This window comes from Nyctibius grandis, chromosome 2, assembly GCF_013368605.1.
Source record: "Nyctibius grandis isolate bNycGra1 chromosome 2, bNycGra1.pri, whole genome shotgun sequence".
Lineage (NCBI taxonomy): Eukaryota > Metazoa > Chordata > Aves > Nyctibiiformes > Nyctibiidae > Nyctibius > Nyctibius grandis.
In genome coordinates this window covers 101,500,173-101,521,422 of record NC_090659.1, presented here as the reverse complement: position 1 = coordinate 101,521,422, position 21,250 = coordinate 101,500,173, and the positions used below count along the sequence as shown (strand labels likewise).

The window sequence follows — 21,250 nt, the reverse complement described above, 5'->3', positions numbered from 1 at the left end:
GAGCACGAGCTAAACTTGAGGAAACAGTGCCAATGCAAAGGATAATCAGGATAATAAACAGATGAACAGAAAGACTCAAAATTTTTTTTCCGTAAGATGAGAACTTGCTGATCACAGCATGACCATCAGATGCCAATATAATTCAGCTGTGACAAAGACACATTTGTTTCTAGTCTGTATCAGGTGATGTTTCCAGCAGAGATGAGGAACTACCTTACTAGACCATGGCTTATTTACCAGAGCAAGAACACTGGGAGAGGATATACTTGCTGTCTATAAATAGATCAATGGTAGAAACAAGTGAAAGAAAATAACTGTGTAAGTCCAGGGAAAGTTTTGATGCAAGAACTACAGTGTTTAGACGGAACATGAATAAATTTAACCTGAAAATCAGGGAAGAAAAGAAACCGTTCGTGAAGTGTGATTCTGTTGTAGTCTTCCAGAGAGAATAGGATGAACAGAATACATAGCCAATGTTAAAGTGAATCTGGATAAGATTATAAGTAGGATTGTGTCATATATATGCCCATAGCATCAGGGGGTTGAACCTGATGCCCTTGAGGCTCTTAATTTTCCAATCCAGTTTTCATAATCCCTGGCAGAGAATAGACACAAGATCATAAAGATGGTAATGACTTTTTTCAGTAAGGTATATTTTGTATTTCTGTGAAAATTCTCTAAAGTCAGAATTCTTCTTACACAGTAATATGACTCATCACCATCTTCTGGAATATCGTATTGTTTCACAAAGCATTTCCAGTGCCTTGCTCAGAATGTTTCGTACTTTTATGTGAAATTCTTTGTTGGGTCCACAGTGAAAACATAGCAGTTGATTAGTCATCATCATGCAGGAACTTAAGGAGATTCACAATTAGCAGGACTAACTCCTGGTCTACAGTAGATCAGGCTTGTGGAAAGACTATACATTCATTCCCATTTTTCTCCTGCAGCACAGAGTCATCCCTGAAAGAAGGGATTATGGAGCCAGCACTTTCAGAGTAGCAATAAAATTCTCTCACTTTGTATATATCTATCAAGTATACTTAATTAAACTGTGCTAAACTATATATTTTAAATTGGAAGGGACCAATTAAAGACTTAAAGGGTGTGATTTATCTTACTTTACTTTAGATGTTTGCGTTGTACACACTTATATCAGAACTAGTTAGAGTATGCTCCCTGTGTGCTCAGTGGAGAGACTTTTCAGGTATGATAATTCTGACGTGGAGTATAAAAGAAACTTGGAGCAAACAATTCAATGCTTTTTACACAGCAGGATATGAACTTTGTGAATTTATTGCCATAGCAGGTTCTGGAATCAGGTTGTAGCAGCAGACTCAAAAAGGGAGTAGGCAAATATGTGAACAGTGGGTCCCTAAGCAGATACTAAACAAAACAGGCAGGAACGTACCCCCCTAACATCCCCAGCAGAACCATGTGGATGCCTGGGAAGTAGGAGGCGAGATCTCAGAAAGTGACAGGGCTCACTTACTCTCTTAAAATAGCACCATGTCCTGCTGTTGCTATCAGAGATAGTACCTGGCTGGATGGACTGTTGATCTGACCCAACAGAGCACCCATTTTGTCCTTATATACTGTCCCTGTTTTTCCAAATGTTCCCAGTGGCTCATTTGGTAATAAACATGTAATGCATTTGACTATAAATCATATCCTAATACTCTTGAATTATTTTGTGTTTCAAAATACATACATAAGATCTCTACTCTTTATTCAGTATTCCTTTCCAGCATCTCTGCTTTCTTGCATCTCACCTGTATGAGGAGGGTGGGTTTTGACTGCTATAGATGGAGCCTTACTTTTTTCCCAAGTGCTCATTTCTACAGAGATTTTTTTAATTCCCAGTAAGACAGTAAGAACTTGCATATGTGTCTTTGCATTCTCCTAGAGAAACTGGCTGCTCATGGCTTGGACAGGAGTATGCTTTGCTGGGTAATAAACTGGCTGAATGGCCGGGCCCAAAGAGTTGTGGTGAAGGGAGTTAAATCCACTTGGTGCCGTTCACAAGGGGTGTTCCCCAGGTCTCAGTGTTGGGATCAGTTCTCTTTAGTATCTTTATCAATGATCTGGATGAGGGGATCGAGTGCACCCTCAGTAAGTTCGCAGATGATGCCAAGTTGGGCAGGAGTGTTGATCTGCTTGAGGGTAGGAAGTCTCTGCAGAGGGATCTGGACAGGCTGGATCGATGGGCCAAGGCCAACTGTATGAGGTTCAACAAGGCTAAGTGCTGGGTCCTGCACTTGGGTCACAACAACCCCATGCACCACTACAGGCTTGGGGAAGAGTGGCTGGAAAGCTGCCTGGTGGAAAAGGACCTGAGGGTGTTGATCGATGGCCAGCTGAATATGAGCCAGCAGTGTGCCCAGGTGGCTGAGAAGGCCAACAGCATCCTGGCTTGTATCAGAAATAGTGTGGCCAGCAGGACTAGGGAAATGATCGTCCCCCTGTACTCAGCACGGGTGAGGCCACACCTCGAATACTGTGTTCAGTTTTGGGCCCTTAACTACAAGAAAGACATTGAGGTGCTGGACTGAGTCCAAAGAAGGGCAACGAAGCTGGTGAAGGGTCTAGAGCACAAGTCTTATGAGGAGTGGCTGAGGGAACTGGAGTTGTTTAGTCTGGAGAAAAGGAGGCTGAGGGGAGACCTTATTGCTGTCTACAACTACCTGAAAGGAGGTTGTAGCGACGTGGGTGTGAGTCTCTTCTCCCAAGTAACAAGATACGACAAGAGGAAACGGCCTCAGATTGTGCCAGGGGAGGTTTAGAGTGGATATTAGGAAAAATTTCTTCACAGAAAGGGTTGTCCAGCATTGGAATGGGCTGCTCAGGGAAGTGGTGGAGTCACCATCCCTGGAAGTATTTAAGAGACATGTAGATGTGGTGCTTAGGGACATGGTTTAGTGGTGGACTTGTCAGTGCTGGGTTAACGGTTGGACTTGATGATCGTAAAGGTCTTTTCCAACCAAGATGATTCTATGATTCTATGCAGAGTATTTTAGCTCTTCTGTAAGAGCGTTCGTGCATAAAACATCTTCCAGTGAAAATCGAAGTTCAGTTAATGCAATGCAATCTCTTCTACTTCTTTCCCTCCTGTGTTCCTGCCTTTCTTACTCCCTCACTGCCTTCCTCCCTTCATCTCCGCAAAACGCCTGGCTCTTCAAGCTCTCCACATCCTGGTTCAGGCTAACAGTTTGCTTTTCATTGGTGTTTGGGCAACTAGTTAATGATTGAACTGCCAACTGCTCTGCTTCCTGGAGCATCATTGATTGAACCACGGTTCCATGTAAGCTGTGTAACCTGGGGATTTCTTAATATCTAAAGCATCATCCTGGTTTAATGTATCCTGTCTTAAAAACAGTTTTTCAATATCCTTTGTACTACATACTGGTTGAAGGTTGAGTTGGCATAGCTGTGGCTAATGAAAACCTTTTTCTCTAGGACAAAATGACTGGACAGCTCTCTCACTACCTTATGCATCATATGGGATCTCTCAAAATGAAAGATTATTTTCCTGTTTGATTATGATAAAAAATAAAAAGCTTTTAATGCTTTTGTAGCGTTAGGCTGTTTAAGTGTGCATCTACAATAGTATTACAGTACAAATCAGGAGTGTATGTGCAGCATGAATCTCCTAATTGCCTCCATTTGCTGTACTATGGTTCGTAGCCTGAAGTGGTTTTGGAGTACCCAGCTGGATTGGTTTTGGATGAAGGTAACCTGGAAACTGCCCTGCAGGAGCATATCTAGTGTAATCTAGCTACTAAGCGGCTTCTGGACCATGGGTTTTTGTAGATATTGGGTCCTCATCTCTACTGTTTGCTAAAGTAGATGTAGATACTATGGCTGGAAATTAAGCAGCTACATATTATAATTATATTAGGCACAGGAGTACACTTAATCTCCTTTTCCATGTAACAAGCCCAGAATATATGTAAGCCATCTGGCTGCTTACATGAGCTTGTACTGGTCTAAAAATCAAAGACAGTGTTTTTAAAAAATTCAGTCACTGGATTTATTGCTCTTCCTGTCCTCCTGTATTTAAGCCTGGGATGTCTCTGATCAGTCTGTTGTCTAGGAGTGGGGCTGTTAACAAATATTGAGCTAGTTTACAAAAACCTCTGTGGCTCTGAGAGCATTTTGATGGATGTCTTCATGGAAATCTGTTGAAAGTTTTTGCTATACCTCTATAGCTCTTTGGTCAGTTACTCAGAAATGAGGCATTTCTCCAAACTCTTTACTTTGAACTGGCCTCCTTTAAAACAGGCAATAGTTAAATGGTAGGCGTCTATCTCACTATTAGATATTGACCGAATTGCCGTAATTTTATGTGGCCTCCTGACAACTGCTAACGTACCTACCCTCACGGTAACTGTGAAGTGGAGCAGCGTTACTTTCTGGCATACATATAGCTGGACATAGGAGGATGAAATGATGCTGTTACAGGAAATATGTGAACTTGCACTTCTGTTCTAGTACCTTTTGATCTTAAAACTGGGATTTCTTCCAGAATAAGTTTTCTTTAAATTATTGAAAACATTATTGTACTTTGATATTGGATGTTTACATATTACAGTGTACTGTGTACTGGCAGAATTTCCAAAGACATGGTTATAAAGAAACGAATGCCAATCCCCAACAAATTGCTTGAAAAGGTGTATCTGAAGCTGTGAGTTAACTGCTTTGTTAAGGTTTTAATTTGTCCTTATGTTTCTGTATCTATAGTTAAAATGGCCAAGGAGAAAAATAGTTTTTAGCCATATCTGGAATCAATAGGAAAAAGAAAAGGTAGATATACAGGCATTTCATTTTTTATATTTGTAGTCCAATGATGACTCTCATTCATGTATACAAATGTCTTGACATCACTGACTTTGTATTTTGTTTCAGAGCAACTTGAAATTTAGTATTGCACTTTGAAATAGCAGACAAAAGATAAATTCTATCAGTTTCCCCTTGTTCTGCAGCAGTGTTAGCCAAAGTGAAAATAATCTTTTGTAGGTTTCTTGTGTAAAGAGAGCCCAATATCAAAGTTACTGTCTCTTCTTCAAGAGACAACTATTTTCTCTCCAAAAGAGAATATGAGCAGACAACTGGCAAAGAGCTGGTTAAGGAAACCTGAAGCATGCTAAGTTGTTCTTTTAAAAAATCACATACTAGGCCTGCAGAAGTGCTCATTGCACTGCCAGAGTAAGGTCTAAACCTAACTGTGCTAAGTATGTTTAAAATTTGTCCAGTTGACACAATATTTATGAATACCTCAGTCTGTTAATATGATGTTAACTCTGGTCAGAAAGTGTCTAGTACTAAGGTAGTGAGAGCACAGAAGCTGAAACAAGGATTGCTGAAAGAAGAGTAGTTAATTAGCATTTGCAATTGTATATATTAACCAACATATGCCCTTTTCTGTGTGGCTTAGACTAAACAATTACCCTGACAATACTCTTCCTTTTCTTTGGCTGTTTTCTATTTTTTTGACATTTTCTTTTTATTTCTCTAAGGATTGGATAAAAGCTGCTTTAGGTCTTTTACTGTAATTTCTTTTCTTGATTGCTAACGCTGAGATTGCAGTATGTTGATGTAGTAAATCCCCTATTCTATATTGCATCCTATAAAAATATAGGATATACTTTCAAAGAGGGGAAACAACTTGAAGCTAGTATTTTTATATCAATAGCAACTACATTAAAACATTTATTCAATGTTATGTCAGCCAAACTAGTTGGATTCCTTGTATAAACATGTGAAACCCAGCTTAATTTCTACAGATAATCAACAATATGAAGATTGTGTTTATAAAGTAAGAATTAGATATTTAATTTTAAATGCTTTTTGTTTGTTGCAGTTTTCTGTTCTACAAGATTCCAACTGTTAGCTCAAATGGTGCTTTTTATTATGTTTGCAGACTACAAGAATAAAGCAGGAAAACTTTTATTTGTACGCTTTTGAGTTAACACTCATATCTGTAGTAGAGCAATATTATATCTACCATTAAACATACATTTAGAAACAGACATAAAGGGACTTATTCATACCTTAAAAGTGTATTTTCATGGTTTCAGCACGCTTTGGATGAGGTTCTAAATGTATTTCCCAAATCAAAGGAGATAGATATAAATTGAATCCAGTTTAATCTGTGACTGCAGTATAGCCAAAAGCTCATAGAAAAGACTGGATAAATACACATAAATCATCCTTGTCCCTGAAGAAACGCAGATTCACAATTTTTTTCCACCATAAAATTAGATGCCTCATTTTGTCCCTCCATCTCTTGACTGAAGTCATCACTCTGTTATTTGAGTCTTTAAAAATGTGGTACCCCAAGAGTTTGTCTTCTCCCAATGAATCTTGTTTCCCCCCTTTTTTCCCTGCACTGGAATTTCTCTCTTCTCTTCTGGGTTCTGATTTGAACAGCTGCTTCTTGGTGGCTGCTGAGGAGTGTGGTGATTCCTCAAAATAAAGGTGTCTGACCAAAGTCTGCCTCCTCCAGTGAGTGTATCCCCACTGATGTGCCTTTGCTGAGTAACTGTTTCTAATTCCTCCTACAGTTTCCCACATCCTCCTTTCATAGCCTAACATCATGGAAGCAATAACATTAAGGAAGAATTATGACTAGCAATAACCATTGTGTTAATTAAAACTTGTCAGTTAGCCTTATGGCTCTCTGTGCTGTTGCAAAGATGGGCAGACAACAGAGGCATCAAGACCACTACTTGCCTTGTCCATCTGCGTGGTCCTATGATTCACTGTGTCAGCCTTCCAGTGGTTGTTGCTGGTGTGAAAAAAGTCTGCCTCTGGAGTGAAAAAGTCTGCCTTAGGTCCTCTTGGTTTCCCTGAATCTTTCAGGATTTTGATAGTCTTGTATACTCTTTCACAGTATAAGTCCTTCTCACAGTCATAACTTCGTGCAATCACAAGGCTACCTCTTTAGAAGCCACTAGGGCTAAAAAAGTTGCACACATAGACAAGCATGTACCATTTGAGAAGCCTGGAGTATCCTGACTTGCCTCCCATTGCCACTCCAACAGACACAGGTTTCCCTAAAGGTCTTGTGTTGTATCTGCCCATGCCGATGTCTTGATAGTCCAGAACATCCTAAATGGTATGTCTCTGTTTGAGCAACCGAATCTTACGTCACAAGTGGACACTAACACTTCTGACATCTGATGCTATGTGTCAGGATCTGGAGCTGCTTTCTGCTCCCAATTCAGTTGCTTGAGCATAGATATCTGCTGCCATTCATGTTGTGGAATGCCCATGGCATTTGCACTGGCTCACAGGTTTGACACAGGATTCACAGAGGACCCATACTCTTCTGTAGTAGCAGGTCTAGGTTAGGCAGGATCTTTCTCAGACCTAGTTGGCGTTGGGATTCCGTTGCCTAGAAATAGGCCTGTAATACCATTTGGATAGAACTGTAGTGCCTACCACCACAGAGACGGCTTTAAGCAAAAGGGGGAAAAAACCCAACAAGTCAGGCAATAGTTCCTTCCTCCCTTGATCACCGAGCAGTTTTGCAGCTAGAACAGACTCATGATCACCCAAAGCAGATCTCAATAAGTCATGACTTCTGAGTCAAGATAAAGTTCATATGCATCCTGTAGCTTGGTACTAGCAATAGCAATACTGTACTTACTGGGGTATAATCCCCCTTTTCAGTAACCTGCAAACCGTGAGCCATTAGTCCTGAATCTAGCAATGATGTTGTGAATCCTCCTACCATTTCGATGGATCAGGGCCAAGCAGTGGTTCTCCTTGGAGCTGTTAGCTATTTCTTGCCTGGTATGGCCTTCTGATAAGCTGTATAGGTCAGAGGGTAGCCCACAGTTCTTTCTTCTAGGGTATTCCTCAACTTGCTCAGCACTTAATATTCTTCTACTTGGTACAAATTATGAAGTATAAAAATATAAGTAGGATTATAGCTACAGGATGTAGAGCCAAGTTCAAAATTCCTGCAACTGAAGGGGACCACATGAGGGATTCCCATCAGGAATGACACCCTGCCTTCTCTATTGCAGTTGTTTGTAATTTGTTTGCTATTGCAGAGTGCTATAATCATTGCTTTTGTGGCTTGTTTTACAACCCACTAGACTTAAGATGTTACAGTTGAATGCTTTATTATCTGCAACAATCACGCAAAAGCTACTCCAAAAGTTACTGGATTAAGGTTAATTTAGTATACAGTTTCAGTGATTTTTGCAACTTGAGCATTGCGTCTAAAGGTGTATAACTGAAATCACATCCCTCAGTCATTTCTATTATATGTGCACAAAACAGAACATTTCAGGCAGGTTATACACAATGAGGTAGTTTGTAGTGATTGCTTTATTTGGGTATGCATGCAAACACAGCTGGATCGCACATAAATGATTGCAGACTGATTAGAAAAAGAAGGAAGAATTCCATATTCACATCTGGTCAAATTGTAATCTAAACAGTTGTCTGAAGATTGAAAACTGGTACCTTCACATATGTATTGCTTATCCTGATCAGCTGCTTTTTTGCATCCATCTAGAGGGCTGACTGGAACTTTCCATCTTATTCTGTAGCCCATTGTCATTCATGCACAGCTCTAATCTCAGAATGATTAAATTTAATAGCCAAGATTATAGCAGAGTAAACTCAGGTTATCATGTTGTGAGTGACTGAGTTAGATTTGGGCATGAACAACCCAAATGTTTGGTTAAAACAAAAAGTCTTCGTAGAGATCACCTCAAGTAAGTCCCCTTCATTCTGGGTTGCATTTGCCTATAATATAGCACAGAGCTCTGATACAATAATTTTGTTTTGACCTTGATCAATAATGCTCAGCTTTGCCCTGTGTGCACGCACGGGTCTTGTTGCATGCCATTGTCTGTCTGACAGCCTGAAGTTTTTGCAGTCATTAAACAATGTTGCTTACTTCATATCATTATTTTTGTTTGACCCTCATTCATTTGGGGCTGCTGTGGTGTCTGATCTCCGACAGCTTGTAATATATTGGTTGCGTATATATTAACTGAACTTATAATTCCTATGCCAGCTATGTAGGACCAAACACCTCCATATTACTGATTGGTACCCTCCACTGGTGGAGATTTCTTCTAATTCCTTCTTTGCTGTCGCTGCCCAGGGGCTGTTGTTTCTCACAGAGGAACTCACAATGGGAAAAGCTATCCACCAGCGTGTTCATCCAGAAATACCTTCTGAAGCCATTTTGTGGGTAGCACCCAATCAAACTACCATCATGGTGTTCTCGTACCTCTGATTGTCAGTACCTTGTAGTGATGTACTTGGGCACTGCAGCAGTTACTGCTTTGTTGTGAGATCGATAAAGGAGCTGTCAATTTATATTTGCAACCATGGAGCTGGTATATTTGGGTGCTGAAAAGGGAAGAGGTCTAGTTTATGTAGTAGAAACAGTTACTATAGTACACATTAAATAATTCTCTACCCATTGTTTAATGTCTACTCCCAAAGGGGGTCTACTTTATGTCATTCTAGCCTCTTCAAAGTGACTTTTCTCGTGAACGAATTGGATGAGATCCCCATGGTACGCTCTGGGGACCACCTATTGTAGTTGATTCTTCTGCTAAGCCCACACTATTGATACTCTTAAATATTCTGAACTTGGTAATTATGCCTTTCGCTCAGTCTGTAATTTCTGGATCATCATGTTAAGTCTCCCAGGAGCACCACATGCTCCTTTTCATACACAGTGAACTGACTGACTTCCCATGTTTTTGTGACAACATGGCCTCGACTGCTTCTGGAGGGGTAACAAAGTGCAAATAAAGTGACCATGCTGGAACAGCATCCCCAGTGTGGCTACCTATGCCAGCCTTTTTTTGCATGTTGAAGAGGTCAGGTTTTGTCCTGATCTCCACTCCCATTGCTGCACCTTTTTTAATACCTTGGTTAAAGGCTTAATCATATCTGCAAACATGGATATAAAATCCTGGGTAAAAATAAACATACCCAGAGGAGATCTGAGCTCATGCAGACTTGTAAAGCAAGAAGCTTCCTATTAATTTTGCTCACTGTTGATAAGGTGATTGGTCTACTCCTAAATATTTTACTCTGTCCTGCACCACTTGACCTGTTCATCAGTTCATTTAGAATTGTGCTGCGTAAATTATGGCTTATGCTTGTTTAATTAACTCTTTCAGCTCTTTTTGAGACTGGCTGGGGGTTAATACCTCATCTGTTCATGAAATTACATGGATTTGATCAGCCTCTAATAATTTTTCTCATGTTTGGATGCTATGAATATTGCATAAAGCTCGAGCACAGTGAAATCCTTGGGTGATGGGTGCATATAAAGGGGTACTGCTGCCCTGTAAATGTAGGGAGAAGTTCTTCCCAGCCTTGCCCTGATAACAAGATCACAAAGATAGCATATGCTAAATCTGTTATGCCAGATTCTGGCATTTTTGCTACAGTGGTGTGGTTTATGGTGTAACAGAACTAATTGCTCAAAAATCAACCATTAACCAGTAAATTCTGCTGTCTGCTTTTATGATAGGCCAGACTGGAGCATCAGAAATGCCTGATCTTCATGCAATTATTTATTACTCCAATAAGCTTTTCTCTGTGGTTTGGGGATATTTTTACTGCTTCTGTGGCTGATGGTCAAGACTCATGAACACTTTGGCATGAATACTCCTGCGATCTAATTTCTTTTGGGACTGTAGTTGGGGAAAAGCCTCTACCCATTCATCTCTAGGTGAACGTCTGAGTCTTTTAGGGCAGCACATTAATGTACATCAGGAATAATTTCTGACTGCCAGTTTGTCACCATTTCCCAGCTCTACAAACATGGATTTGCCATGTTCAGTATCAGCTGATGTTCTTGTAATAGTGGTCTGACAGGAATTTCTTGCTGTCTTTCTCCTGGGAAACTCTCATCATTAAGTTGCACACAAAATGTTCCAGTACATCTCCGGGAGCAGCTACATACTTCAGTTGGATCAGTTGATGAAGATGTCCCTGCTCATTGCAGGAGGGTTTGACTACGTGACCTTTAAAGGTCCCTTCCAACCCAAACCATTCTATGATTCTGTGATGATTCTATGAATTTATTTTGAATCTGATGGCGTGCTTGGGATAAGATTCAGAGTTAATCATTAACACAAGAGCATAGGGCTTCTACTCTGGGTGCTTTAAATGCAAGGATAGTGGTAATGAGTAACCTGGGTTCTTCATTCTATAATTTTCACCCAAAATTATAAGTTGTCTTCAACCTCTTTCCAAGCTGGGTTGTTGGTTTAGCTAGATTAGACCTAGCAAGCTGAAATCTTTTTGTCACTTCCTTGTCTGTTGGGTGTACATGTTGATGATGGGCTTTAGTCTTATTTGTGTTTAATTCTATCTCTTGCTAAGAACATTTTTCTTTCTAACACGCTGTTTTAATTACATATCATTGGCCTTTTTTGTTTGTTTAGTCTTTTTTGTTTGTTTAGCTTCTGCTAACTGCTCTGAGAATTTCCAAATCAATTCTCTTTATGTACTTCCACTAAACCATCAGAAATACATTCTTTCTCCCCGTGAAACACCTGGGTTAGCAAACATAGTTCCACAGTATGTAGAACAAGCATTTCCAAGTGCTATATTGAGGGGGTGAATATGCATAGATGGGTGTTTGCCTTACCTGTGTGCACCTACCAGAAAACCAGGTGATTGACAGTAGTCACCTCTTCCAGAATTTTTACCCTTAAAGGTGTTGGAAATGTTTGCCTTTTATTTATTTAGTTAGTTATTTTGAATCTGTATTTAACCAAAAATAGTTTCTTTTTTAAACTGATGTCACTGAAGAGTATATATGTTACTGTGGTTGTTGTCCTCACTGTGACTTTTGAGAGCAACAGGCTTATCTATCTTCTCTTTCGGCTTCTGCCTTAGCACAGGGGAGAGTCGTGAGTTCGAGGGCTTTTGGCTTCTGAAGCTCTGTTCTGTAGTTTGAGAGCTTCCTGCAGGCAGTCCGCTATTCCTTCCTCAGTTGATTGGTTTCCCTTTCCATCCAGTTTGTGCAAATCTCATAAAACCAAAGGTTTGGAGCCATATAGGATGCCGCCTTCTTGCCTGTACTATTACAAATACTGTCTTTTTCAGTTTTTAGCATCCATTTAATCTCAGTGCTCTGACTGGCCATTATTTTATCAGTTTTATATATTCTACATATATATTTGATATATTGGTTTTATGTGAGTTTTATGAGAGTTTTATATGCTTAACTTTTTTGCTCACTACTGTTTCTAGCACCATGTTACTTTCTCTCCAGGCAGTGTGTGACTTAAAATCCACTAATGTTCCTTTTGCTTTTTGTGCTAATAACGTATTCAGTTGCCACAACCTTTACCACTGTTCCCATTAAGAGTTCCTCCAAAGTCATGGTGCTTTTTTCATCCTCTTCGTTCTGCACATTTATGTGATGATTATCAACTCTAGCGAAGTGGTATTATGATCTTAGTTTGTGCTGTTTACTACACCCTGGGCAGTTCTGTGCGCTCGCTTTTGTGGATTACAGCTAAGTTCTCCATGTCTTTTTCGCTTGTATCTTTTTTGTGGTATTTTATGTACTTGAGTATGTCAACAGGATTGGAGCCTGGCCTGTCCTCGAAGAGGTTCATGCTCTGGTAGAGGGCTTTGCAGGTCAGTCTCAGTTCTGGAGCTTTTACATGTTTATATAGCTGCAGCATGCCCAAAACAATTTTGATAGCAGTGATTATATCTTGTTCTTCCCCTAAAAACTGCCTGAGCATTGTGTCCCAGATTCCAATCAGAGTAGAGTCTTTTTATCAGAGACTATTTTAGCTCCCTTCAGTACTGCAAGATAGTCTCTCAGCTTTCAATCGCTCAAACTGCTCTGTACTTTTATCTTCTTTTTGTACTCTGCTTAAGAATCTCTCGTATCTTTAATATTCACATGGGTCACAACATTCCTTGAACTATTTTTGTGCAGTTCCGTAATTAATCTTTTCTGTCAGAGGTAACAGAAAATGATTAAACGCATCAAGTGTCTCAGAAGCACTTGTTGTCAGAAATAAAGCTATTTTTATCTTGTCTTCCATTGCTTTTCAAAGTCAAATGCCGCTTAATTCTTTTCCAGATGACCTTTATATTTTCAGAGACTGTTATGTCTCGGAAGACTTCATACTGCATTTCCAGCCCACTTGCCTCTTGGTGCTTTAGTTTATTTGGACAGGATGTCGACTCCAGTGGTCGTGCCAGCCTGCCTGTGCGGTGAGTGGAGGGGAACAGGCACTTTTCTTCTCACTCTTTGTCTGGACATTAAAACCAGCTTGAGTGAATTGTGGCCTAGAAGCTTTCCCCTCTGCTGTGCACGTGAATTGCTCAGATGCAGGTGATGACAAAAATTAGGTGAGATGAATGCTCCCCCGAAGGTGTACACCTGTGTTTTCCCAGCCTCTGATGGTGATGGTGGGATCTGCACAGTGCATTGCGCAGTCCAGCTGCCTTCCCTCTGGCTGCCGCGCTGCAGGGTACCTACTGAGCGAGGAGCCTTTCAAGGCAGGGTGAGTCTGAGACAGCCTTAACTCAGGGCTTGTGCCGTAACATCCAGGCTTTCTGTGCTTCAAAGGAGAGGTTTCCTACAGCAGTCACCTGACACAATAAGATCAAGGGGGTTTTGGTTTCCTTCTGTCACATCGCGGTCACTTTGTGTTTCTCCACTGCATATCTTATCTGTGATAACATTCACTTATGCTTATACATACAGTATGTGAAAGTACAAGCCTTCCCAGACTTTCATCTGCTATAAAATTCAGAATAAAAGTGTGAAAATAACTCTTATCTGTTTCCTTACCTTTTGGGGGGGTTTGTTTGTGTTTTTTTTTCCTTCTGCTGATATTTTTGGAGTACCTGCGATGCATCTTGATGCCTGTGGCTTAGCTTCATGCATTCACATTACCTTCTTTTTATTCTCATGCTAGTAAAGCTCCTCTGTTTTGCCTGTGATGGGGAGAAATGTTTTTTTATCTAGCTGCTGTGCCTTCAGACGAGTATTTAATGCCATCTTTGGTGGTTTTTCTGTAGAGGTGAGTATCATATCAGAGGCATTGTTCTGGAGTTAATACAGTGCTCTACAACTTAGGGTACCTGGTTTAATTTTTCTTCTTCTATGCATGTCATAATATCTCTGTTCCCAGTTCTTAAAATAGGAATGGTATTGCTTTCTGCCTTATGTATGGCAGGCATAAATTCATTCATGTTCATGAGGCATCAGTGTGTTACACTGACCAGCACAGTGCAAAAAACAGTGACTAAATTGTACTGAGAAAGGAATCGGAACAAACCAGTGTAGTTCAGGTGTGTGATCAATACTTAAAGCTATAATTGTGGGAAATTTTACATTAAGTGGTTATAGACTGAAAAATGTTCTCTTGGCATTCTGTGTACGATTTACAAGCCTAATTCTGGTCCCAGGTAGTAGAAATTGGTCAAAAATACCAAATTTATTTAACTGATCACCTGTGTAATGTTGGCTAACAGACTCAAAAAAGAAAACTAGAAAAATACATACTTGGGAAGGAATTATAGAGGAAAAATGAAGTTACTACATGACTAATATTATCTGTAGGGGGGACGTGGGTTAGTGGTGGGCTTGGCAGTGCTGCGTTAACGGTTGGACTTGATGTCATCTTCAAGGTCCTTTCCAACCAGAATGATTCTGTGATTCTGTAGCAAAGTCCTGTACTTTATACATTAAGATATTATCTTACCAGTTTTGAAATATGGGAAGAACCTTAACCAATTTCTAAATAGCTGTATCTGTTACTCAGTGTTAAGAATATAATTTGCTTGTGAAAGAGAATGTTTGCCCAAAGACTGTGTGGGTGAAACCTACTTCACATTGGATCTAAGGGTGAAACGTTACATGAAATGCGACATCCTTTGCTGTAGCTTTTGATTAAAATACTTGCTTTTGATAATACAGGGGAAAAACATATTATATTTTTCCCCTTCTTGGTACAAGGCACATTCTGACTAATCATATATGAGATTTTCTCATGTCATTCCAATAATTATATCAATTTCAGAAGAGCTTTTGATGTAAGACTGAATAATGGCGTTTTTGTTGGCGGTACATCGGCCTGGTTTCTAGTAATGAAAAAGCCTTTGCACATCTTTTCCAATTAACTCTTCTCTTTGTGTTACTAAATGAATTCCAGTAGCACTTTCCTATTCAGTTTCGTTAACATGGAAATAGAGAGTTAATACAGGATAGTTCATCTGAGCGTGGAGAGAAGGTTATTTGTGCAGTTTATTTGTGAAATGAGTGGTATTATTATTGGTTCAGAAGACACACGACTTAAAATTGAGACAACTTGTTCTAGAGGAATGAACACAAATTATGGAATCATGATGTTCCCAATTGTAGTTCGTGATTTTCTCTTGTGAATGTTATGAATCGTGATAGATGTGAGTACTGAGAACTTGCAGGATGGTACATATCAGTTCCAGGCTCAGGAAGGTCTTAATGATCTTGGGCAGGAATTTAGAGGAGCACTCAGGCAAACAAATGTCTGTGTATTACTAAATAGTCTTCACCTAGTGATTCTTGGACTATGTAGATCTGTCCTGCAATAGAGTAGGACATGACTGTGTCAGATTGTGAAGCCTGTTTGCCTGTGTTAAATTATTTCTGCTGTCACTGCAGGAATTTGGACTTTGTAGGACTAGCCCACTCTATGGCATTGCAGGGGCCTTTTCTGCCTTTGAAATGTGTTTGACACTTCATTAAGGCTGGATTCTGGCATTATTAAGCCTCTCACGCAGGTATCTCTTTAGGGCTGATCTAACATGATCTATATCAGAGTTTCACAAGTTGAGTATAGGTAGACAGTGGTCCGAATAAGTATATTGCTTGGGAGAGTGGGAGGAAGAAGAATGTATCAACTTGAAAATGGGACTTAGCTGGAGCGTGAAACATGAGTGAAGTACAGACATACAAATAGGCTTAGCTAAGGACAAGCTACATCTTTTGATTTTCTTTCACTTTCGTAGTGACAGAAATCTTTGTTATTTTCTTAGTGATGTAAGCATTTTAAGGGTAAGGTATATGCTGTTTAAAAGCTTTCCTAACAGTCTGTTCCTGAAGAATAGACACTAGTAAGCACAGAGAGCCCTCACTCAATAGACTCCATTAAGTAGATTGACTTGGAGTGGGATCCAGTTAGCTCAGTATAAGTACTGCCACGTGAAGCTTCCCAGGCTATTTAGGACATCTGCATGGCAATGGCAGGTGTGACATAGGCCTGTATCATTCTGGAGTGGCAACTAGATGCCTGTGTTCAGGCAGCTGAGTGGAGCCTGAGATCTCCATTTGCCTATAGTGGGAGCTTGGGTGTCTAACTCACATGTGGACAGCAAAATACAAGATGTCTTCAGCTCAAAACGAGTCCCGCCCTAGCAGTGGGATTCATTTGCCTGAAGATAGGTATAGGTGCAAATTATCATTTGACACATCCTATAGTATCCCAGGTATCTCTATGGGACTGAGAGAAGTGACTTAGGATTTATGGGAGACTTGCAGCTTTCTGAAACTGCAGTTAGAAGCTGGAATACTCTGAATTCTCTAGAACTGCATTAGACACCTAATTTTAGGCAAATTAATTCTGTCCCAGATTTCCATAGAGACTCTCTGCTCTGTCACTGGCGTCTTCCAGCTTTATTTCAGGAATTTCCCCCGCAGAGCCTGGGGACTTTGGTGCACTATTTTCTATGTTTAGCTGTTTTTTTATGGAAATAGTATAACTCGACTTCATGCGCGCTCCAGGGTACAGACATTTAAGTGGGCTTCTTCTCGCCTGCTTTCATCTGTCTGTAGAACATGTCTTGTCTAAACTAAATAGGAGGCTTTGTGTGTCATCAGTGGAGAGAGATGGACTCCCAAAGAGTGACTCAGCCTGCTTATCTTAGACTCCAGTCTTCTCATTTTCTACAGAGGCAGATTAGATGACCTGCCTAGAAAGTAAAGTTGAATGAGATAATCCCACATTGTTACACTTAATATTTTTTCATTGCAATGAGGGAGTGAGCAGCACACCCTTGTCTGTGGAGAGGGATAGCCTGTGGGATTCCCTTCCTCCTTGCTTCATGGTAGAATCAAGGATACTAAAATGCTGGAAGATCTCTCTTCACTGATAGGAGGGCTGAGAGTTATGAGTCAGGTCCTCCATAGTCCTCAAGGTGCTCTGTGGGTGGGCAGCATACTTGCAAGTGCAGATGACAGCAATGAAATTTTGTGTTTGAGAGTGTGCATGCCGGTATCTTAACATTTGAGACAGGAAATCTGGAGATGAGTCAGGTCCGACAGAGGAAGGATATAGAGCACCTTTATGAGGGAAAATCTGTGTGTGCAAACTTGAGTGGCAAGTGCTGGCACACTTGTTCCAAACTGTATTTTTTTAAATCATATTTAAGGTGTTGGGTGTGTAGCATTTTGGTCACGGTGCAGAAGGTCTTTTGTTCTTTCATCAGCGTAATGGAGCTTCAACATGAAGTAACATAAAGTCTGTGCTTAGGTCAGCTCTCATTTTTGACATGAGACTTTGAAGTGGTTACTATGTTTAGTTTCTCACTAGCATCAAAGTGCATTGTATTAATATAGACAGATTGTAGGACTGCATCACATTTATTTGAGCTATTGATGTATTATAAATGAGAGCATGTATATTGAAGCTTGCAACTGAGAGCTTGATTCAGATACACACACATGGGTGTGTACTGTGATTCAGAGTTTCCAAGATTGTTCTCTTTGGATTTTGGTGACCACTCTAAAAGGATGTGGGTCTAGTCTCCTCTAGAGCCGGTGTTAGATCTGCACAGATGTTTTATATACCCCATGATGACTCAAAGGCAGCAGGTTTCTCTATGGGGGCAGCTGCACTGAGCCTTGATTATTGATCTTACCTTTAGTTGTCCTTCACTTCCAATTGCTTTTCTCGCAGCAGTGAGAAATAAATTTCTGCAAGAACAGTAGAATGATATAATTCATTATTTTTCCTGGGTAATTAACAGTGTCTGTGTCAAAAATGATTAATAATCTTAATTGTTTAATGTTCCTAGTAATGCTGGCAACTGGAAATCGTTGCAGTTCAAAGCTTGAACGGTAAGAGTGTATGAAAAGGAAACTGAACAGCAGCTGTCAAGGGTGAACTATCAAGTTCAAGGGTGCTTCTTTGTCTTGTATTGTTTGAGAGATCTGGGCAGTTCTTAAGAGTAGACCTTCCTTCTTTGTATATCTGTGAGTCTACAGATACAGTGATATTCCTATAATGAAAACATACTTTGAAACATCAATGATAAAATTTGCCAACATACCAACTGCATGGGGTGGAATTATAAGGCTTTCTATATGGCTTATCATCCAGGGAGGGTTAAAAATGCGTGTAACTTTTTGAATAATAATGTGTCATATATATTCATCACACCTGTGACTTTGTGTGGCAAGAATGGAGGTTCATGTCATCACAGCACATATGAACAAATACTAACTGATAAGCCTCAAAACGCAAATGTAAACTGGGAATAGTTATCAGGTAGGCTTTATTCTAATGAATAGATTTCATATTTTTTACCTTTTTATCAATGACCTAGAAAAAAGCATTACAATTGCTGCTAATGTGTAGATGACAAAAAGATGGGTTGTTGATTCATAGAGCAGTCTAAATTCTTTGATAAACTAGGTGCAAATAAAAAATATGTTTTAGATAGTGAAGTGCTCTGGAGATAGGGTAGTTTAGATGAGCATGTGCTGACAGTGTAAGCCACATAAGCAGAAATAGTGTATTAAATTGTCTCTGGTTTTACTGCTGGCAAGACTACCACTGGCATATTATGTCCAGTTCTGCTTCTGTAGTTTAAGACAGATGACGACAAATTGGAAGAGAATCAGAGGAGAGCAGTGAGAGTGGTTAGAGTGCTTGAAGCAAGGCCTGAAGATAATGCAGGGCTCCAGGAACTTAATCTATTTAGCTTTCAAAGGGAGCATCAAGCGACTGTTTCAACTGACTCTGTAAGGTCATGGGAGAGAAATTTGGCAGAGAAGATCTCCTCACAGTAACAGATAAAATTGTACCAAGACAAGTGGTTGAAATCTGATGCTGGAGGTAAACAGTGAATTTTAATAAAACAAATTAAATTGAATTATTGGAATCATTTTTCAAGAGATGAGGTAAATTATTTTTCACCAGACTTTTTAAAATGTAGATTGGTAGTTTTTCCTATACTGTGTGTTCTGGTTCAAAGAGGATTAAGTTCAAGGGTGTTTCTTCGTCTTGTATTGTTTGAGAGATCTGGGCAGTTCTTAAAGAGTAGACCTTCCTTCTTTATATATCTGTGAGACTACAGATAGAGTGATATTCCTATAATGAAAACATACTTTGAAACATGTTTAGTTAAATGCATTTTCATTTTTGTAAATACTGGAACTATGTCTGAACTCAATAATAAAGGTGTCTAGCTAACTACCAAAAGCGTTTAGTGCCTGGAGTAGTATCTCACGGAAAACCGAGATGCTGTTTTCCCCGACCAACTACCGATTTCTAGTTGATCTGTGGTATTAATATGGCATTAAAGAAAAGTTAATTTAGGAATTGTAAACTGCTGATGAATGAGTAAGGCTGAGCCCTCAAATGCCGTGTTTATGTGGTTACTACATGACACTGGACATCAGTACTTGAGACTAATTTTGTTACTTAAAATGGAATGTCAAGTGCATTAATTACAGTCTTTCTTTTCAACAGGCCCATGCTAAAGTGTGGCATCTCTACAATGACCATTTTCGTCCAACTCAAAGAGGAAAAGTATCCATTGCCCTTAGCTCCCACTGGATAAAACCTCAACGTATGACTGAAAAAAACATAAAAGAATGTCAGAAATCCCTTGATTTCGTGCTCGGCTGGTTTGCTAAGCCCATATTTATTGATGGTGACTATCCAGAGAGCATGAGGAGCAACCTCTCATCTCTGTTGCCTGAATTCAGTGAAGCTGAGAAGAAGTATATCAAAGGAACAGCAGACTTTTTTGCTCTTTCTTTTGGAGCTACCCTGAGTTTCCAGCTCTTGGACTCCCACATGAAATTCCAGCAGTTGGAATCGATAAGCCTGAGGCAGCTCCTTTACTGGATAAGCAGTGAATATAACAACCCCCAAATATTCATTGTGGAGAACAGTTGGTTTGTTTCAGGTAGCACCAAGAGAGATGACGCCAAATATATTTACTATCTCAAAAAGTTCATTATGGAAACTTTAAAAGGTAGGACTGAGGTTGTATTAATATGTGCTTGACAAAATCATAATGCAAAGTAGCCTACAGAGACTTTTTAAAGAACCAAGCTGAAAACTAATTTTGGTCTTTAACATTCATCTTGGCACATGTGAAATGAAGCTCCAAATCCCTTTCCTGGGTTTGTTCTTTTCAGCTCTTGAAGACCCTTAGTATTTGGTGAGCTTGATGCTGCTGTCTTTGAAGTCAGTAGGAAAACTTCTACTGTCTTTGGTGGGAGGAAGTACAAAACGTGTGTGAACTATACATACAATGGTCTTAGGGAAATTTACTGTGTTATTTATTAATAGTTGCTTTCCATATCTTAGACATACAAAATGTAAGAATGTATATGTGGAAAGGTAATACTATGTAATAGGAGTTCCTCTGCAGAGAATATAAGGCTGAAAGAATACATTTTTAAATGAAAAATTGGAACCTTTTCATTCTGCATCTCAGTGTTGCCCTTGCACAAATTTTACGTTGGTACAGCTCTGGACACCGATCACAATAATCTGAATTCCCATCAGTTTAAGGAGAACTGAGTGTTTGAGAATATATAGTATAAATTATTTAAATTGTTAACCTATTATTTTTTCCAAACAGTAAGAGAAATAAATTACCCTGTATGAGAGTTATTTTCTATTTTCCCGTTTCCTCGTGGCAAAACATATTTTTTTCAATCCTAGTAGTCATCAGTAAGTTGTTGGGGTTCCCGTTTCCACTTTCATTGTCTTTTAATTTCTTAATTTACAATTTAATAATTTATATACTTGTTTACAGTTTACTGTTCTGGTTTTAAAAACAGTATTATTGTAGCTGTTTGTTCAGATGAGCCATTGTGTTACATTGCCATTTTCGTACAGGGGGTGGGCAAAAATGCCTTTCATTTTATTCTCAGCACTCATGAGATGCAGAGGACCCCCACATTTGTTTCATCTGCTGTTCCAGAAACCTAATTATTGCA

General features: G+C 39.6%; 1 protein-coding gene across 1 annotated transcript in view; it reads left to right on the top strand.

Annotated features, from left to right (window-relative positions):
• Nucleotides 1-21,250, top strand: part of KL (klotho) — a 52,681-nt gene that overhangs the window by 14,933 nt on the left and 16,498 nt on the right. The window contains exon 2 of the mRNA XM_068422674.1: nucleotides 19,764-20,274. Coding sequence (XP_068278775.1) covers nucleotides 19,764-20,274 — 511 coding nt within the window. The remainder of the gene's footprint in view (nucleotides 1-19,763; nucleotides 20,275-21,250) is intronic.